The 20,803-nt window shown below is 33.4% G+C and overlaps 3 protein-coding genes across 6 annotated transcripts; 1 reads left to right on the forward strand and 2 right to left on the reverse strand.

Annotated features, from left to right (window-relative positions):
- The first annotated feature begins 1,945 nt into the window (after positions 1–1,945).
- On the forward strand, positions 1,946–10,283 carry LOC112795660 (protein PUTATIVE RECOMBINATION INITIATION DEFECT 1). Of its 3 annotated transcripts, none has more exons than XM_025837709.3 (9): positions 1,946–2,559; positions 3,153–3,262; positions 3,350–3,525; positions 4,279–4,587; positions 5,164–6,124; positions 6,226–6,934; positions 7,599–7,879; positions 8,609–9,275; positions 9,422–10,225. In XM_025837709.3, the coding sequence occupies exons 1-9, from the start codon at positions 2,125–2,127 to the stop codon at positions 9,653–9,655; spliced, it is 3,882 nt and encodes a 1,293-aa protein (XP_025693494.1). In that variant the 5' UTR covers positions 1,946–2,124; the 3' UTR covers positions 9,656–10,225. The 3 variants fall into 3 exon arrangements, with proteins under 3 accessions (XP_025693494.1, XP_029153530.1, XP_029153531.1); XM_029297697.2 differs by having other exon boundaries at positions 2,105–2,559; positions 3,345–3,525; positions 9,422–10,283; XM_029297698.2 differs by lacking the exons at positions 1,946–2,559; positions 3,153–3,262; positions 3,350–3,525 and adding an exon at positions 3,574–3,695.
- On the reverse strand, positions 10,064–12,563 carry LOC112795661 (pentatricopeptide repeat-containing protein At4g14190, chloroplastic). Its single transcript, XM_025837712.3, has 2 exons — positions 12,078–12,563; positions 10,064–11,469 (listed from the first exon to the last, which is right to left on the reverse strand). The coding sequence occupies exons 1-2, from the start codon at positions 12,507–12,509 to the stop codon at positions 10,327–10,329; spliced, it is 1,575 nt and encodes a 524-aa protein (XP_025693497.1). The 5' UTR covers positions 12,510–12,563; the 3' UTR covers positions 10,064–10,326.
- Positions 12,564–16,219: 3,656 nt separating this feature from the next.
- Positions 16,220–20,542, reverse strand: LOC112795662 (uncharacterized). 2 transcript variants are annotated; one of them, XM_025837713.3, is made up of 5 exons: positions 20,183–20,542; positions 19,742–19,939; positions 19,091–19,201; positions 17,365–19,011; positions 16,220–17,172 (listed from the first exon to the last, which is right to left on the reverse strand). In XM_025837713.3, exons 1-5 carry the CDS (start codon positions 20,217–20,219, stop codon positions 16,517–16,519), a joined length of 2,649 nt encoding a protein of 882 aa, XP_025693498.1. In that variant the 5' UTR covers positions 20,220–20,542; the 3' UTR covers positions 16,220–16,516. The 2 variants fall into 2 exon arrangements, with proteins under 2 accessions (XP_025693498.1, XP_025693499.1); XM_025837714.3 differs by having other exon boundaries at positions 19,091–19,195; positions 20,183–20,488.
- Between the last annotated feature and the right edge of the window lie 261 nt (positions 20,543–20,803).

Genomic DNA, 20,803 nt, shown 5'->3' on the forward strand with positions numbered 1-20,803 from the left:
GAAACACTTAACGATTAGCACACTAACTTAATATTCTACTAGATAGATTTTGTTAGATGTTCATTATTTAGAGGGTTTTTAAGTTTCGTTTGAATTTAGTGGCTAAATATACATGGTTCAAGTGCGCTAAGATAATGATTTTGGTTTGAGATTCAAACCAAATCTACTGATTTAGTGTAGGGGTGTACGCTTGGATCGGATAGGATATAGGTGAATTTTTTATCTCATCCGTACTAAAATATCAAGTTGGGTCAGATATATACAACTTTTAAGTCTGGAAATCTTATCCGGCTTGATATGCAAATTTGCAAATCCGATATCGGATATTATTGGTCAACAAAATCAAAATTCTGAAACTTGAAAAATATTTGAATTTTTTCACTCTTACACTTATTACTACCAAAATATTATTAAATTTTTAAATAATAAAAATATAATATTTATCTGCAAAATATTATGATTCGGATATATGACTAGATTCGCAAATACATATCTAAAATTTACCATCTAATTCTATTTATTTGTATATCAGTTTGGATGTATTATGATGGACTTGCAAATTAAATATGGATAAATATTGCTAATCCTGTAGATTAAATCCAAATTTGTACACCCCTAATTTAGTGAGCTTGGTTTTAAGTTTTAACTAGTTTATTTTTGAGTTTGGTTTGGGCTCATAAATTGTTGATGAATTAGGATTTTAATGAATTGAAATTAGTGGATATAATTGGTCGATTGTAGAGTTTATTCTATCATGATTTGTGGTGGAGAATAGATGTACATCTCGTTGCACTTGGAGATTGAAGTAGGACATATAGTTGTGTTAACCTTTTTTCCCTTTCCTGCGCTAGATAAAAAGAAAATAATATTAATGAGTGCTAAGTATGGGTTTAAAAAATTTAAAAGTTATAAAGTTAAAGTTTGTTATATTTCTAAATCGAAATTTAACATTCTCAAAAATTAATTTAAAAATGTCACAATTCAAACTAATAACTGAAAATTTAGGACAAGATCGTTCTTCCTAGGAATATCAATATAGTGCATGATCATTGGCTATGATAAAATTAGAGTTTGATCGCAATCAATGAGAATGTAAATAACAAGGGTTGATCGAGTGGTTAACTCACTTGTCCGCTTAAGTAAGTATCGGGGGTTCGTATCCCATCTTGTGCATGCAGCAATCCATTGGCCAGCAACAAACCCTTAACTGGAGCTTAGATCCGCGACAGATTAGTTCTTGACCCCTTAAATTGAAGGATATCGTGGGCAACCAAAAAAAAAAATAAAAAGGTAAAAATAATTTAAAAATTAAATGGCAAGGAGAATAAATTAAAAGTAATCAAGGCAATTAATTAGAGGAGAAGAAAGTAAATTCAATTGCTTAATAAAGTCAACAAACAATTTATATTTGGTATTTTTGTCAATGAAAATTTATTTTTTGAGTATAAGATAAATTAAATTAAATTCTTTTTTATGGATAGTTATGTTAGTAAAGATGTACAAATTTGAATCGGATCCACAGAATTAATAATATTTATCTGTATAGTCACCAAAAAAATAATATTTATCTGTATTTAATTCACAATTCTATTAAATAGTATCCAAATTGGTATGTAAATAAATAGGATTAGAGTAAATTTTAGATATGTATTTAAGAATTTAGTCACATATTCAAATCATAATATTTTACAGATAAATAATTTATTTTATTATTTTAAAAAAATTAATAATATTTTGATATGATAATAATAAATATAAAAGAGCGAAAAAAATTCGAATATTTTTTAAATTTTTAAATTTTAATTTTTTAACCAATAATATTTGATATGTGATCCACCTAGATCTGCAAATTTATATATCAAGTTGAATAAGATCATATCCAAATTTAAAAGTCGTAAATATCTGATTTAACCTGATATTTTAGTGTAGATGAGATTGAAAATTTGTGAATATTCAATCAAACGTACTCACGTACACCTTAGTTTACCTGCAAAATATAAATAAAATAAAATTTTGGGATGTCCTCATGCGTCAGCACATTTTGCTGTTACTTTGGCGCCAAAAGTAAGTTTGAACATACAGAAGCCTGGTCCTCATCGTTTCTGAGCTTGAACCCGGACGAGAATGTACGATTCGCAGCAAGTGGATTTGGATTTCGAAGAAGAAGCTGACATCTCATGCTCCCAGGGCCACCGTTCCTCCTTAAATCTCCCCACTCAGCTCGGCGGCTCCATCTGCCTCCTCTGCTTCTCCAACCTAGTCTCAAACCCTCTCTCCCCAACCGTCCACGTGTCCTATGCTCTCTCCCAGATCGAACGGTCCCTCTCTCACCCTCCCTTCCTCCGATCGGTGCTCGCATTCCACCCTCACTTCCTCCTCTCTCCTCTCGTCGCTGCTCTCTCCTCCTTCGACGATGAGCCCATTGCTGCGCAGATTATCCGCCTCATTGTCGATCTCTGCGCCTTCGATGATCCCTCCGTTCGACAAGACTTCGTCGGTCGGGTTTCCGATAAGATTTCCTCCGGTACTCTGGCCTGGAGCTCCCGTCAATTGCACATGGTAATTTTGATTTACTTTCCGATCAAATATGTTTTGGATTCTTGGTTTCGTCTGATAGTTTATTTGTTTAAATACCTTACATGAAATCAAATGTAATGCGGTGATATGTTTTTTGCGTGTAACGAATTATTGATCTAGTGATGCTTTTAATTGTGATTGTTGTTATGTTGCATTTACTGAATTGGGGAAATTGGACTAAAATTGAAGTTGTCATGAATTTATATGCATTTCCAAGGCTTCCAAAACTATGAGATTTTGCTCTGACTGAAATTTCTGTAGCCGCAATCACTGTAACATATGGCTCTATGCAGTCTTGGAGTACAATTAACAGTCCATATGACCTCAAAGTCATGAGTTCAAGCCATGAAAACAGCCACTGATGTAATTATCGGGTTAAGCAGCATATATTACATCCTTTGGGTGCGGCCCTTCCTGGAGCCTGCCTTAACGCGAGATGCTTATGCGCTGGGTTGCCCTTTTTTTTTTACTCTATTGGAACATTGTAGAAGAGTTTTTATTTCCATTATTCTTGACACAATGAAGGGGAAAATTTATTGACTGTTGCTTTTTTTTTTTGTGGTTTGAGTGTACAGATACACTGCCTTGGGGTTCTTCTGAATTGTGAAAATGATGATCTAATAACACATATCAGAGATGTATACAGCCTCATTACCATTCTTGTTACCGGGCTTCAATTGCCAAGGTAAACAATTGTATTAGTTCTGTTATGCATAATAGTTTTTTCAAATTTGATTTGGATGTTTGTAAACCCTCTACTTCCTCAGTGCAGTGACGAGATCCGTGGCGAGATCCTTTTTGTCCTTTACAAACTGTATGCTCTTAAGAATACATCTGCTGAGGGAGATGACACTGATATCTTAGTTCCCTTTTGTCCGAAGCTCCTGTACCTATTGGGAGATGTTCTCATGAAGACTCAAAATGATGATGTTCGCTTGAATTGTATTGGTCCGTTATCAATCTCACAATCTTTTTGATTGTTGCTGAAGTTTCAATTTTCAGTATCTCTGTTTTGTTTGTGACGAGGCCAGTTTTGGACATTTAGTGAGATTTGACATCAAGAATTTCTACGATAGTTGTTATTGGCAGTTACACTGGTTCAACATGCAGTTAGTTAGGTAGGTCTTGGTGTGTGTAGTCAGTTAGAAATTCATTCTCATTTCATTTAGAGATTACTAACATGTCTTTTGTCTTACTTAGCTTGTCATGTATATTCTCTTCACAATTCCGAGCTCTCTCTTTTCTCTCTGTTACTTGGTCCTCATGCTTTCATCTTAAGGAGCTGATATCATTGGCATTCTCCAAAACATGTTTTTACTCTTTCTTGCATTGAAACTCATTACAAACAAGATGATACAATATAATAGATGTTTGCAATTAGGAGGCCCTATCCCCTGGTGCTGTTACACGCTGACAATATAAAAAGACACAAAAAGGCTGCCATATTATGCAGAACTTCATATATGATCATCTGTATATCATGATATCAATAAGATTGGTTTTCTGCTTGTATCTCTCTAAGACTATGCATACATAAGCTACAGACTATATATGCTAAGCAGACAATGCTGGATTAATGAATGAGTCATTAATGTTAGTCATCCAAACGGCTTTAGCAACAGAAAAGACTCACTCTGTAGTATGACATAACTTTCAGTATTGTTTTACTTTGACTAACAGTTCTCCTTCATTATTGATTAGCACTTTTGACTATGTTGGCTCAAGGACATCTGCTCAGGGAAGAAAGTGCATATGATACTTATCACCTTTCTTACTCTGATGGAGCTGACTCTGAAGAAAACATTGAGGGAGCCAAGGAGTTGTCTCTGGTTAATCTGCTTGCAGAAGCCATCAAAGGTCCACTGCTTTCATCGAACAGTCAAGTCCAAATCAGCACTCTGGATTTACTATTTCATTATCTGTCTTCAATCGGAACTTTAGACAATCAGATTCATGTCATGGTAGAAGAAAACATTGCAGATTATGTATTTGAAGTATTAAGGTTATCAGGTAAGTACACACTTGCAAATTGCTAACTAGTATGTCCATGCGTTACTGATAGGTTCAGGGAGTAGCAGAAACAGTAGGCTTTATTGATGAACTAGGGATTGCGAATCACAATTCCCTTATTGGAATACACGGTTGGAACTGCCAACTGTGGAGGGAGTTCTTCCTCTCCAGTTCTAACAGTTTTGATAGAAAATTCACAAAACTAAAATTAACTAATCAGCTAGTATTTATAGGCAGCAGCTAGGACTAAGAACTATTGCCCTTATGCTTGCTAGTGAAGCTCAAAGGAAACAACCAGATAGCTGATTCACAGCAATTAGGAACTAAAACAACTAAAAACCAGCAAGTAGACTACATGCCTTTCCTCTTGTAAACTAAATCAAACCGGTTTCTATCAGTTATAGTTTGGATTCATTGCTGATTGAATGAAATGTATAGTCAGTTACCTGGATGAGTTTGATTGGTCTAGTTTATCTTAGCTCATCTTTTTCCTTTTAAAGTTTGTAAAATGCGATTCTTAATTTGGATCTTCATGTTACAACAAAGTGACTTATGTTGTTCCATTTTTATGAACAGATTGTAAGGATCCTGTAGTTAGGATGTGCCTTCAGGTACTTGATTTTTTATCAGCTGCTAAGGAAGCTTTCAAACTAAGGCTTGTTATTGGGTTTCACACTCTGATTCCAGTATTACATTATGTGGCTGAAGTTCCTTTTCACCCAGCTCAATACCAGACTGTGAAGCTCATTTATGAATGCATTTCTGAGTGCCCTGGAGCTGTATCATCTTCTCAAATGGAGGAGTTGGTTCTTGTTTTGATAAAAATGCTTAAGAAGAATTCTAATGGAGAGATGGGTATGACTCCTGATACTTTTATAATGGCTTGCTCAGTCTTTGTGGCCCTAATCAGATCTCCATCTTGTAATGGAGATTTAGATCTGCCAAAATCTGTTGAGGATGCAGTGAAACACGCCGCATTAGCTTGTATCTGCATCTCTGAAAGGGACATTAATCAAATCTTGCAATGTCTATACCTACTTAAAGAGGCATATGCATACAGTCATGATGGGAACACCATCAACTCTAGTAAGCTGACACTTAGAAGCTGCATTCTAGATATATGTAGAACACATTTGCTTCCTTGGCTCATATCTGGCATCCATGAAATGGAAGAGGAAATTGTCCTGGCTGTGCTTGAAACTTTTCATTTGATACTTTTGCATTCTAGTATTGATGCCATGGAATTTGCAGAGTCCCTGATTTCATCCAGTTGGTTCAGTTTTTCATTTGGATGTTTGGGTTTGTTTACTGGAGATAGGATGAAATATAGAGTATATTTGTTACTCAGCTCACTCATAGATTCCCTCCTGGGAAATGATTCTGGACAACCAATTAGAGATGCTGCACTGGACCTACCATCCGATCCTGTTGACTTACTCTTTCTACTTGGGCAGAGGAGAAGTAACAATTTAAACTTGCCCTCTTGCCAAACTGCTATTTTGCTGATTATGTATACTAGTACATTATATGATGAAAGGTTGTTGAACTGCCTATTTCATTTTATTCCTATCTCTGTATTTGACAATTCATCCACATCTATGTTTCCCTAACAGCAGTATTCTGACTTTCATTTACCAGAATTGCTGATGAGAAGTTGGCTTTAGCTTCCCTTGAACAATATGTTCTTCTTAATGGAAGTGATTTTCAAGATCCAACCAATGATAACTTGATAGTGACGCAACTGATAAATCTGTTCGGATTGTTAAGGGGTCTTGGCAAGATGAACCACGAAATTCATTACAGTCGAGAAGCTGAAGAGATTCTGTTTCGGCTCATAAAGAATGATGAATGGGATTTACTTTCTGCAAGGATTCACACAGTATCATTGAGGTGGTTGTTTCAACAAGAGAATATAGTCGAATTCTTGGGTCATCAGATTTTAGCATTCTGCAGAAGCTACAACTTAGAAGGAGGTGACATAATTATTGGGAACATTTATCAAACTATAGATGTACAGACGCTTGCAGAGTTAGTATCTGAAAAAGATAATTATGGAGCTAGACTTTTCGTATGCTTATTGGCACAGCTCTTTGAGGAAGAAGGTCAAGAACATGATGTGATTTCTGTTCTGAATCTTATGGCAACCTTAATTCACATCTGTCCAGCTGCTTCTGACCAGCTATCTTTGCATGGAATAGGGTCAACAATCAGGACTTGGTGCTATTCGAGCAATACCTTCTCAGAAACAACTTTCATGTCCATCTTGCTTTTAGTATTTAACATTTTGAGTTCAGTGCATCCTGAAGCACTTTCAGCTGATCAGAGTTGGATTGCAGTAACCATGAAGGTATATAATTATGCACATTGCTTCCTATTGTTAGAAAGTTTGTTTAGAGTATTAAAGTTGTTTGGAGATTATATAAATTAATCATGACCATGTTTAGATATTCTAGTTTTGGTTTGGTTAAATTATCATTTTAGTCCTTGCAATTTACGCTAGCTTTGGATTTGGATTTTGGAACCTGGACTTTCTAGTTCCATTTACTCCTAGTCCTAGCCATTTATCAGACTTAGTATAGTCAGTGATCCTCCATGTGTAGAGACTATCAAATGATGATAATATTATCGAGTTCTGATCATATGGGTGTCATTTTGCCAAACTTTCACATTTAAAATCCTGAAGGAAGCTAGCTAGTATCCAGACTGCAAAACATAACTCTTGTGAATTGCGATGATCATGTTTGAATTTGGAAAAGTATGATAATATGAATAGGTAACAGGCGAAAAACAACAATCTGGGGATCAGTTGCAAGAATGATTTTGAAATATTAGAATCGAGAGTCTAAAATATAGTAACTAAATTGAACTGGAATATATAATAGCAAAACCACAGTTAGAGAAGGGTTGAAAGCAAATGTGCATTGATGCTACTATTTTTTTCGTGAACAAACTACTTTTAACACTATGAATTGTCCAGTGATTGTTCTAACAGCATGTTACTGATTCTGCAGATGATGGAGTATTCTATTCCAGCTGAAAATTCTGATGTTTTAAGTAATGAAAGTCTCTTTGTAATTGGTATTCTTTCCTTGATTTTGCATCTTTCCACCAGTAAAGCACTTGAAGAGGCATCAAAGACTATTCTTTTCAATACTAGCATAATATCTGTAGTCAATACTGCAGTCTGTGCTGCTGCAACAAAGGGACCCGCTTTGGTTGACCATGATGAGGGAACAAGCACTGGAGAAACATTAATATTTGTTCTTTTGCTTCATTACTTCGCTATTAGAAGGTATAAAAGATCGTATCAGCACAATGAAATAATATATAATGCGGGTAAACTACAAAAAATGCACCCGAAAACAAAAATACACTTGAATTTTGTTATCGACAAAAATGTTCTCAAATAATTTAAAAACGCAACAAAAATATCTAAAAAGAATATTATGTTTTTTTTGTAAATAGCAAATGAATTTTGTATTTGACAAATTGCTTATACATTTGAACCAAAATTTTATAGGACTATTTATATAATTATTTAAGAAATATACAAAAAAAATCGGATAAAAATTTGATCTTTATATATATATATATATATATATATATATATATATATATATATATATATATATATATTTTAAAGTATTATTGGTTGTTGACAAAAAAACAAAAAAAAAATATATTTAGTAAAAAATTACCAAATTTTAAGGATAAAAATATCTCATTTTTTTAATTATGTTTATAAAAAAACTGCATCAAAATTTAAATCTCTAAAATATTTTTTGAGAATACATATTTAATATTGGGTATTTTTGTTTTATTTTTAAATTATTTGAAGATATTTTTGTTAATAACAAAATTCAAGTACATTTTTGTCGACGACAAAATTATTCGGGTGCATTTTTTGTGGTTTATCCTAAATTACATATATCCTCTTAGTTTTGATTAATGTCACCATATTGACCTCAATATTACATATTTTTCATCAATTATGTTTTAAATGCTAGTTTTTCCGTTCTAGTTTGCATGCCACTGTTCAAGGGGTTGTGGATTGGCAAAACTTCTTTGGTTCAACAAATCCAGCAGAACCGCTACCCTTCATTGGCATCCACTGTCATGATTTGTGCAGAATTCTGCATTTTGGTTCTCCTGTGGTCAAGATTATTGCCTCCTATAGCCTGTTAGAGTTGTTTAACAGAGTATCAAATCAAATAAACAATACACATGAAGAGTTGAAATGCTCCGTTGGGTACTTAATGTCCATAAAGAGTATATTGGAAGGCCTAGTTTTTTATGCTGACGCGAGAGTGGCTACAAATTGTGCCGTTTGCCTGTCAATGCTTCTGAGATGGGAAAAGCTGGAAAATCAAACAAAACTACATGGAAATGGCAACTGGTGCAGAATGATTATGGAAGAGATGACAGTGTCTTTGGTATCTCCTCCTTTAGCATTGCCGTCACTTGCTAAAAGTCAAAGACCTGCCATACATATAGCTACTGCTCTGCTGAAACAGAAAGAAATTCCTCGGTGGATGAGATCAGTGTTTAACAATTCATGCATATCTGGCATACTTAATAGCATTGATGCAAGTAGTTTGAGCTCGGAAACTCTGGTTTTACTTCACGAACTACTCAAATCAGACTTCTTAAGTACTGAGCAAACTGCAACTATAAGTCAAATGCTCCAGGTAACTACCATCTTATGTCTATAAGTTTAAACTACTTATGCTCTATATTTAGGGTTAACTTTATTACACTTGCATGAAGTTTACAATATGTGCATTTTACATAACTAGATTAGATGTCATAGCTATGCCATTGCTATTGTTTACAGGAATGCAGAAAGCACATTTACACAAACTCCGATTGTCTCCCGTCCGAACCAATAAAGAAGGTCCTCACCACGCCTCATGATCTGGGAGACGTTTACAGCTATCTCATTGATTTAATGTCATCAGAGACATATATAGATATGGATTCATGGGGATTTCATGTGGGTAATAAGAGGCTCTTAGAAGAAATAGAGTTGTTTTTGAGGACCCTCACTGTAGATAATAGATGCAGATAGCTTAGGTATCAAAATGGTAGGCATGTTGGAATTCCATTACAAAGTATCATAGTGATTCTATATATATGTATTTACCTCATGATCGCCATCTTGAGCATCATCATTGCCCCTCACATAATCACTTTAACTAGTGTAAGTCCCAGCGCGAGCACAGCAGCCCTACCTCGCTTATATACTCTAGGTGCAGGCCCATGTCTAGGAGGTGGTGGCGGGATTGCAAGCATTTGTGGTACATGGAGATGCATGCCAGCCTGCCTTGGATCCAACAAAAACACAGAAAACCTATTACCTTAAAAGCACTATCTTAGAAGAAATGATAATGGGCAAAGAAAATGCATAAACTACATGGTATCATATCACCATTTTCTGCCCATGTAACATCCCATTTGTTGGAGAGGAAAACATGTCTTGTAAGAGTGTAAATACTTTTTTCTTGGTATACATTTTAAATCTGGGAGAAACAACCTGAAAACGGAAAATATTACAAGTGGCAGAGCTGATTGTAATGTAATGTATGATAATTCTACAATTCCTAAACCGCTAGTTACAAGTGTTTTTTTTTTTTCAACCTCCTAATCCCAACTAGACAATAAACAATAATGTGAGACATTGAAACTTTCTTTACATACTCCAACTCTTTTGTTATCTGTTTTGTTTTCATACAGTGAATGTTACTTGCCACTATACATTGATACTAAAGTAATAAGGTCATGATATGTCCATGTTTTCCTTTCTCTATACTCTGGGTGAAGGGAAGAGTACATTTCTTCGCAGCTTTTTAGAAAATGGCCTTTACCAAATGCAGTAAGAACCAGAGAATCTGTTTCCATTTCTACAACTCGGTAATGATACCGCATTCTTCTCCATGCTTCTAAAGTTCCACTGCCATCAAAGCCGATTCTGTTTGCATCGAATAAAATTCCAACAGTGACTATATCAGGCTTCACTCGATACATTGGGAATAGCGATAGCAAAATTCTCAACCTCTTGAAATCTCTCATCTTCACATAAGCCAGCATGATGATATTGGCAGTGGTAACATTCCAATGAACCTTGGCATCTCGCATTTCTTGAACAATTATATCCATGCCTTTTCGACTCAGAAGACATGCATAAGAAAGGAGGCGAAGGCACCATACAAGGTCAGATTCACCGAATGCTGAACGTAAATCTAGTCCAAGGTCCTCTAACCTAGAAAACATGTAGTTCTTGATATAAACCTCAGCCACTTTTCGTATCAAATCATCATCTAGACGTGTTTTTGAGTTCAGCAATTTTCTATAAAACATTTCCATCTTTTCAACCATACCAAATGTGGTGTAAGCATCGAGCATTGCAATCAATGTTGAAGATTGCAAACGCATTCTTTTCGAAATCATTCTTTGATATAGTTTTTCCATCCTTTGGAGTACCCCACCGCGTGAATACTCTTGTATGAGTATATTATAAGTGATATGATCAGGAGAACAACCATCCAACTCCATCTTTTTCACACACTTACCAATCTCATCATACATTTTAAACTTACCATAAGCTCGTATTAACCCGTCATAAGTCTCGGTGTCTGGCTCTAAATCAAATTCTTTCATCTCATCAAGAAAACACAAAGCTTCGCCGAATTTACCTTCTCTGGAGAAACCGTGGATGATCGGATTGTAGGTGTCCAAAGAAGGCTTGAGACCATGAATTTTCATCCCTTGCAATGTAGACATGGCACCTTCCATCATCCCTCCTTCAACTAACAAGGATATTATCTTGTTATAGTTTAACTCACTAATCCGTGATTTCTCAATGTTCTTCCACATGTCAAACACCTATTATTCACAAATACCCTGGAATCAATTACTGCAAGATGCTAAGGAACTATGGAGTATTAATCCAAAAAGAAGGAAGAAGAAAACCCTTTACACATCAAAAGGCAATTAAATAGATTCCATATATTGACCATAGATTTAAATGTGTACATCATTTCATTTTAGTTCATCCATAAATAAGTGAGAGTTTACATACATAGCAAGCATATGAATGAGTTATTATGATGCACAAGTATTTTATCCATACAACAACAACAACAACAAAGCCTTGTCCCACTCGGCTACATGATTCAAACAACGCCATTGTGCTCCGTCATGTATCATGACTACAGAGAGAGACCGTTTGCGTGTAGATCTCGTTTGAAATGCACTACCACCTAAAAATTCATAGATTTATTACTTTGTCTTTTTCATAAATTTATCATAGTCAGTAGTCACATAAGCAACCTACCATATCCTCACTTGTTACAAATAAATCATTATGACTCCAAATTACATTTTTTTTCAATTAAATATTTTAAGAACATTTACGGCTTTACGCAAAGCTTCAAACTTTGTCAAAAAAAAAAAAAAAACTGCAAATGATAGGGGTCCCAGAAGTCCCAAACCTGAAGGATTTCCGAAAACCTTGATGCATTCTTGAGGAACTTGACAACAGCCCAAAAGTATTCTTTGGGCCAATCACCGTCTTCAGTAAGAATCCTAAGAGGGTCACCATCTACGCTATCAAGTTTCCGGAGCAAGATTCCCAGTCCACGGTGAACATGGTAAGCTTCCACAAGAAGGGTGGTGTGCTTTGAGTCCAAAACAGCATTGTTAGTGGATGGTGGCGGTGGCGGTGGCGGTGGCGACAGTGGGTGGATAGAGGAAGCAAGGTGAGCTTGGGTTGTGAGGGATTGGAATTTTGAAAAAGGTTTGAAGAAGAAAAAGATGGTTTTGTTTTTGCTGCTCTTAGTTTCGGTATGTATGGTGTTTGTGAAGCAATTGGGGTGGAAATGGAAATGGTGGCTGTGAGAACAAGCTTGTGTCAAAGAATTCATTTTTTTTTTCTGTTCAAATTTTCTATGGTTTGTGGAATGGGAACTAGTTAATAGGGGCCCATCATTTAACGATTTAAATAATTAGAATAAACTAGATTTGGTCTTCAAAAAATTCTATATCAAATATTTTAATCTCAAATAAAATTTTATTCGATTACCAAAAAGGAAAATTTTATTTTTTATAATTCTTCAAAATTTATTTTCATAAAAAATAATTTAAAAAAATAATTTATAAAATTATTTTATAATTATATTTTTTTATCAAATTATCTTATAATAAAATTTGTTAAAAATTTATTTATCCAACAAACATATTAAAAATGTCATTAAAAATGGAGAAATCAATTTGTTCAACGAAAATAATTTTTTAAAATTTTTAATGAATAAAAATTATTAGACAACAAAATATTTATGACCAATTTAAATATTTACTCAAACAATTATTAGTATATGAAATAGCAATTCCAAAAAACTGCTTCCTTGGAAAAGTTCTAAGGATAGTTTCAATAATCCTTCATAACATTGTATCTAATCTAATTCCAAACTGTTCGGGCCAAGTTATAAAAATTCTATTAAATGTACAACATTTGACAATTCTTTATTTCTTTGTCTTGCATTTATCTAATTGCAAATATGATTTTATAATAAATAATAGAATAAAATTTAAGTTATTGTCACATAATTTTTAGATTTTTTTTATGTTAAATTATACCGTTGGTTTTTATATTTTTACTTAAATTATAAATTAGTCCTAACATTTTATAATTGCAATTCACATGTTTAAGATAGTAAATATATTGACGAATATTCTATTAAATTAAACGTTATTTGAATTGTGAGGACTAAATTATAAAATTTAATTTTATTTAGGAATTTAATTTCAAACTTTTAAAATATAAGGACTAATTTATAATTTTAATAAAAGTATAAGGACTAACTGTATAATTTAATCTTTTTTTATATATTTTTGTGTAATTGTGGGTTGATATTTTTATAAATTTTGTTTTTTGTTTGCCTAGAATTAAAAATAGTAGAGATAGTATTTTTATTGTGGTAGACATATTTAGTAAGATGATTCATTATAAAACTGATGATGCAACAAATATTATTCATCTATTTTTTAGGAAGATTGTGCGTTTGCATAGTATTTTCCAAACTATTATTTTTAATCGTAATGTAAAATTTTTGAGTTATTTTTAGAAAGTATTATGTAGTAATAGAATAAAATTATTGTATTCTTCTATTTGTCATTAATAGACTTATGGTCAAACTAAAATGGTAAATAAAATATTTGAAATCTTATTGCATGTTGTTGTTGGTAAAAATTTAAAAATTTGAAAAAAATAGTTTATTTTTTATTGAGTTTGCTTAAAATAGGACAATTCATTCTTATACAAATCTTTCTCTTTTTGAACTTATGTATAGTTTTAATACTTTAACTATTTGAAATTATTACTTTTGTCTTTAAGTGGTTTTGTTAGTTTAGATGAAGAAGGTAAAGCTAAAAATGTTAAGACAATGCACTTGAAAGCACGTCATTTGATTAAAAAAAATAGATTGACAGTTCAAAATGTGAATAATGATCGACAATAACTTATCTTTAAACCTGACGATTGGGTTTGGATTCATTTGAGAAAGGAGAAGTTTCTTTCTCAAAGAAAATCTAAGTTAGAGCCAAAGAGTAATGATCTATTTTAGGTGCTAAAAAAGAATCAATGATAATACTTACAAGATTGACCTCCCAATTCTAACCAATATTCTTGGATGTAGATTTGAGGACGAATCTTTTTCAGGAGAGAATGTTACGAGTTATGCGGGACAAATTGTTAACTATCATACTCCAATTGATTTAATTATAAGAGCAACGTCTAAGAGAATAAAAGAAGATTTTGCAAACATGACTAATTCATTTGTTCAAAATATGTATCAAGAATTAGCCAAGATAGTGGTTAACAATGATGAAAAACCAAAAGTTTTACTATTTTCAAATTGCATTAAAGATTCTTATTAATTAAGTTGAATCAAATATGCGATACCTTATTAAAATTTATTTAGTTTTTATTGTTTTAGATTCAATTATAATTTGGCCTATTATGTCCTAGTGAATTTATAAGTTAGAATTTTAAAACTAAGAGATATAAAAGTTTTTAAACTTTGTAGCCACTTTTTTTAATTTTTGATGAATGAAAAATTCTTTAAGTTTCTTAAAAAAATTGAATGTGAAAAGAAAAGGTAGAGTGATTTCTTATTTGTTGCATAGAAAATCAAATTGTGGTCATTTAATTTCTTTGATTTTCATCTTATTATGATTTTGCTTCGTATCATTATCATTATTATCTTCTCCTTCTTCTCTTTATTCTTCGGCTTTCTTATTTTACCTTACAATTTTTATTGTTTAACTTTTTAAATAAGAATAAAAATAAAAAAATAAATAAAAAAAAAGTGTTGCAATAACACCAAGAGGAGAAGAAATAAAATAAAAAATGCACCAACGATAGAAAAAATAAGAGAACGATGAAGAAGAGAAAACACAAAAAAAAAAAAAGATAAAATGCGAAAAAAAAAAAGTACTGTAATTCATGTACACAGTGTGTAAGTGATTTTTAATAATTTTAAACTAACTTAATTGATAAAAATATTTAAATATATAGTAAAATTGTTATTAATATTGTATAGTCCTGTCATAGTTCTTTATCAAAAGTAATATCACAAATTCAATCCATAATTCTTTTGAAAAATTCTTTAAATTGAAATACAAGAAGAGATTGCAAAAATTTAATAGTATGTGAAAGTATAATTTAGTTCGATAATAAAAATTACAAATTGGAGAAAAAAAACAAAAAAAGTTACATGAAAACACAAAAAACTACCTTACATTAAAAACACCAGCGCAAAAGATCTTTGCAAATATGTATTATCTTTCGCAAAAGTTCAAATTCATAATTAAAATATGTATTATTTTAATCTTTTAGATATTAGTAATTTGTTAATAAGATAGAGATTATTAAAAAATAGACATGTATAATACTATTATAGATCTGTCAATATATTAATAGGTATTCCACCAAATAATGTTAATAGAGTATCTAAATGCTAATTTGTCCTAGTTAGACAACATTTCCTGAACTGAAATCCACATGAAGTATAATAAGCAAAGTTTATCGAAGTGTAGCCATGAGACAATTTTCAATTTCAAGAGCAATTATGAACTACAAAAGGATGAGTAAATACTCAATTTGACATTTAAAATTTGAGGTTGAATTCAAATTGAGTCTTAAAATTTTAATTGATTTAAATTGGTCTCTCAAATTTACAATCGTAACGCTAATCCTTGAGTTGATCTCTATTAACACTGTGTTGATTTGGTACATTAATTTGTCGCGATTTGAATTCCTTTTCTAAATTTCATGTGATCGAGACCTATTTAGAAACTTGACTGTTACTCCCAAAACTCCAAATTTCAAAAATTGAATTTGTTATTATCGCTTTCGCGAGAATGTTAAGGAGCCAATTAAATTTTTAAGCGCTCTAGTAAGTTTCATTCATATAAAACCTAATCGAGGAGTCTAAATCGTGGTAAATTAACGTATAAAATCAGCACGACATTAACAGAAATCAGTTCACAGACTAACGCGAGTTACCATTGTAAATTTTAGAGTCCAAATTAAGTCAATTATAATTTTAAGAGTTATTTAAAATCCTACATCAAATTTCAGGAGGCAAATTGAGTATTAACTCGCAAAAGGATAGGTAAAAAGATATGCAGTAAGATTGTAATAATAACTGAACACCCTAAAAATATACATCCAGCCTCTTGGGATTAAGGCTAGCAACTAAGGTGAAGAGAAATGAGCAAAATATGTGCCTAAAATGCAATCTAACCGAAAACATTTAACAGTGCATACAGCATGTCAAAAATCATAGTCAAATATGTGCTTAAGAACCAAAGCAATCACTGAGATGTTATCATCACCACCTAGCATAGTATAGCAAGCAATCTTCCGCCTTCACCGAGTTTCGACAGATGAACAACACAACAATTGTATCCAGTGTGATCTGCTCTTGTCTTTCTTCTTTTTTCTTGTTATGTCATCCGAGGAGTTCCATTCTTCCGTACTCTCTCGGTTCATAATCTGCATTGCGGGAGATTCACAACCCAGAATGGAGTTAACAGTAGTCAATCCAGAACCATTATCTTCTGTGACTCTAACATGTTTCTGATTCACGGAATCTTTTTCTGATTTGGGCGACTTTGACTTTTTGCTGTTATGAGCAGCCTCAACCAAAAGACTCTTGAGAGGTGTGTTCTGCTTTCTTGTTACCTTGGCTATTATTTCTTCATTCCTCTTTCTCCCTTCAGACTCATTGGCATTGTGAGTTAGAGTGGGAAACCAAGCAGCCTGTGAAGAGTTAGAATCCGGTTTCTGCTTGTTTGGATCTGTCTCGACTTCGGGTGCAGATTTTGGGCCAAGCATGAGTCCAGGTTCGACCAATGTCATGAAAGAAGGTGGTTCAAACATTTCGGATTTTTCATACTGCTGTTCCTCAGATGCCTCTGGGTACTTCAAGTTGGATTTTTCTGTCTCTGTTGACATCGACAAATCAGTTGATGCTATAGCTTCCACTTCATTAGTAGCTTGTACATCAGATTGCACAGGGAGATCTGTTCAATAGATCATAGAAACAAAAGTGAATTGCAGCTTCAATGCTTTACAAGTAATGAAGGGCAACATATGTTGGATTACTTCATTGACAAGTCTAGCATGTAGTAACTATATTACATGGCATGCAATATAATATTAGAAAAAAAAAGGAATGCTAATTACGGATGAAGCAACTTCAAATTCATTATTACCTCTTTGATCTTGAATAGGGACAGCAACAACTCCAGGAACTTTCTTGTCATGCTGCCCAACTTGAGAATCTTCGACAGGAGAAACACACTGATAAGAAGGCTCAATATTTAAAGAATGGTCTCTACCAGTTCTATTGGAATCTTCAATTAAATCAATGCCTTCTGTAGCCTTAAGTAATAGTTCCTCGTCTTGTGTTTGATGAGGAGCAGCAGAAATACTAGCAACTATATTACTGTATTCATTTGATCTGTCTATGCTATTGATTTCCTCTTCTTTGATTTTTTCGTGAGTACAAGATAATGGACTTCTATTTGAGCATTCAATATCTTCAGGTGTCCCTTTAGGCCCATCTATTACAACCTCTGAAAGAATTGTAGATTCAAAAGTATCTGGTAATGTAGCATCTTTCACAATACCACTTTCAGCATGTTGTGCATCTATTATATCAGATTGCTCAAATTTACCCATTTCAACACCATATTCATTACATATACTTGATGAATTGATCTCCGAAAGCGCATTACTGGATTGAAGAGTATTCATGCATATTCCAGTATCATTTTCAATATTAGCCCTTCTGCATTCGTCATCTACAGCTATGCTGGTTATGTTTCCCTCATGATGAGTTGTATTGTCCCCGATAATTACAGCAGTTGTTTGACTAGTTGCAGATACAAAGGATGCATCACAGGCGTTCTCATCTGATGCAGCCATTAAACTACCTTTGGGTACATCAATCTGTTGTGAGTTTTTATGAGCATCATTTGGTACCCGTTCTTCAGAAAAATGAACCACATGATTCTCATTCTTCTCAGTTTTCATATCATTCATAAAGGCTCCAGTTTCATGTAATCTTCTGTTACTTTCGCCATTGAAAACCTCAATGCACTCTTCAGCATGCATTTCTGCAGCCATAAGCTCACAGTTCACCTGCTTTTTCATGTTACTATTCAATGAATGCATATCTTGCGAGAGACGATATCCTTTTTTGCTCAGTTGGCCTTGGTTGATAAGAAAATCATTTTCCCCGGTAACAGAATCCTTCAAGCTATCATGCCCTTGTTCCAATGCTTTAGACAAATGTAGACTTGCAGAATTTTGAGAGACCACTGGTTCATGATATTCATACTCAATCTGAGGGTGTGCCACATCAGGTCTATCATCACATGAAGGAAATGTAAGCATATCAACATTTACTTCTTCCCTTTCCCGTGATATCATGATCTCACTAGAAGTAGCAAGCTCTGTCATGTGCTCTGACTCTACCCGTATGCCATCTTTGGAATCATTCATGCTCTGAGCAGATTCTGCTTCAAGAAAAAGATCTTCTTGGGGCATAACAGAAGGGAAGCCAGAGCCATTATTTTCCTTCAGAATAAAAGCTCCATCAGTAACTTGAGATTTCAAGCTAACCACTTCAGTAACTGCTCCAGACACTCCCTCAAATGTTCTACCTATGGTGCTGTCGGAAGATTCCACAATCTCAAACATGTCTCTATCTGGTTTGATTTCATCCTTTTCTTTCAAAGTTGTCTCCTTCGTTCCATCAACATAGATCTTATTGTCCAGCAACACATCAGACATGGCTTCAGATCTGCAGGTATTTGAGTCACTTGTGAGAGCAAAAGAATCATCACTTTTCAAATCTGCAACAAAAAGCAATCATTAGTGTTCAAATCTGCAACAAACTTTCTAATGGATTCACAATAGAGCTTGACATTTAACCTTGTAACTCCAGCAGGTTACAATCATCATTCCTCTCACTTTGCAAAATTTTAGGAGTTTGTGCTACAATATCATTTCTTGATTTGGAAATTGATGGACTCTCTTCTGCAGCTGTGAAATGTATGGTCAGAACAGAATAGACTGACAGAGAATAAACAAATCTCAGACTGAGAGAAATATAAAACATGAACACACAAAAACCAAAATGTCTCTCTAATATTGGTGGATTCAAAATGTCTATACAATATCATTTCTTAATTTGTGGTTTACCATTGGAACCATTGTCCTTAGAAGACACTGAAAAGTCTAGATGTTTTCTGTGGATTATTTACCGATCAGTAGCCAAGTCCAAACTATCCCATTTCACAAATGCATCCAAAAACTGCTCATCTCTTGATCTAATTGATTTTCCTCCCAATCCACCATTACCTTTCTTATTCTCACCACTCTACAAGGCATTTGAGCCTAAAACAACCCAACCCATTAACTATCATAAATCAGTAAAACTTCCACCTATGTAGTAGTAATGCACTAGATTCAACACATAATACACATACAAAAATGGGGCAAACATTCACACTTCACAATCTAATTAATAATAATGTGAAAAAAAATGCACAGTAATGTCGAATAAGAAAGGGATTGATCTACCTTGTGTTTTGTGATCATTATCAGAGAAGTGTTCATCGTCTGAAGGATTCAGGGTTTGACCCTCTGAGACCAAAAGCTTGTAACCTTCAATGGTTCCACAGTTTTTCTTGTGAGCACGCCTATGTTTGGCACTGGGGTGTGGATTTGGAAAAGGCCATCCACATTTGTTACATACATGAACTCCATGATTCTCATTTCCTGCAAATTAATCCCCAAAAAAAATTAAAATTAAAATTAAAATGTTTCCTAGAAAGAAAGTTTTAAAGTTGAATAAAAAAATCCGTAAATAAAGGCAAAGACTATATTTCACAAGAAGAACAAGAAAGTCACCAAACAATCAAAACCTAGAAAGAGAAATCACAACAAATGATAAGAAAATAATGTTACAAGAAAATAGCAATAAAGAAAATCAAAATACAAAAAAAAGAAAAGAAAAAGCACCTTGAGTTTGAGTTATTCTTTGATCTTCGCTATCCATACTAAGAAAATGAAAGGATCGAATCAGAAAAAAGAAACTCGGGAAAATTAAAGAGAAGCGGAAGGTGTTGGAAATGGAAGCAGCAAAAAAAGGAGAAGAAGTGAAAATTGTTTAGAGGAAGGATGAAAGAAGATACAGCAAAGGGAGGAGGAAAAGTGAAAGTGAGTAGTAAGGGCAACGAGTGTTAAACGAAGTCGTCGCCATTGGCGAGTGGCATTGCATATTGCAGTGCAGTGCAAAACTGAAAGAAAACCCCTTCAGGCCTTCACAGTTGTATTGTTGACTATTGACTCTATCATGCGTCAAACACGACTTTTCTGTTTGTTTTCCCTCTACGACTACTACGGTCTTTTGGGTTTCTGGAAGGGGTATAACTGTAACTTTAAAATGGCAGTTTTCCTCCTAAATAATTTTTTTTATTGAAAATATTTTTTTTCCTGTAAATTTGATAAAAATGCATAAATATCTTTAAATTTTATTTTGTTTCAATTTTATCGTTAAAATTTTTAATTTGTATTAAATATACTAAACTTTTGAAAAATTTAAAATCAATCTAACAATAATATATAAAAATTATGTTTGAT

Source organism: Arachis hypogaea, chromosome 4 (assembly GCF_003086295.3).
Source record: "Arachis hypogaea cultivar Tifrunner chromosome 4, arahy.Tifrunner.gnm2.J5K5, whole genome shotgun sequence".
NCBI classification, from domain to species: Eukaryota; Viridiplantae; Streptophyta; class Magnoliopsida; order Fabales; family Fabaceae; genus Arachis; species Arachis hypogaea.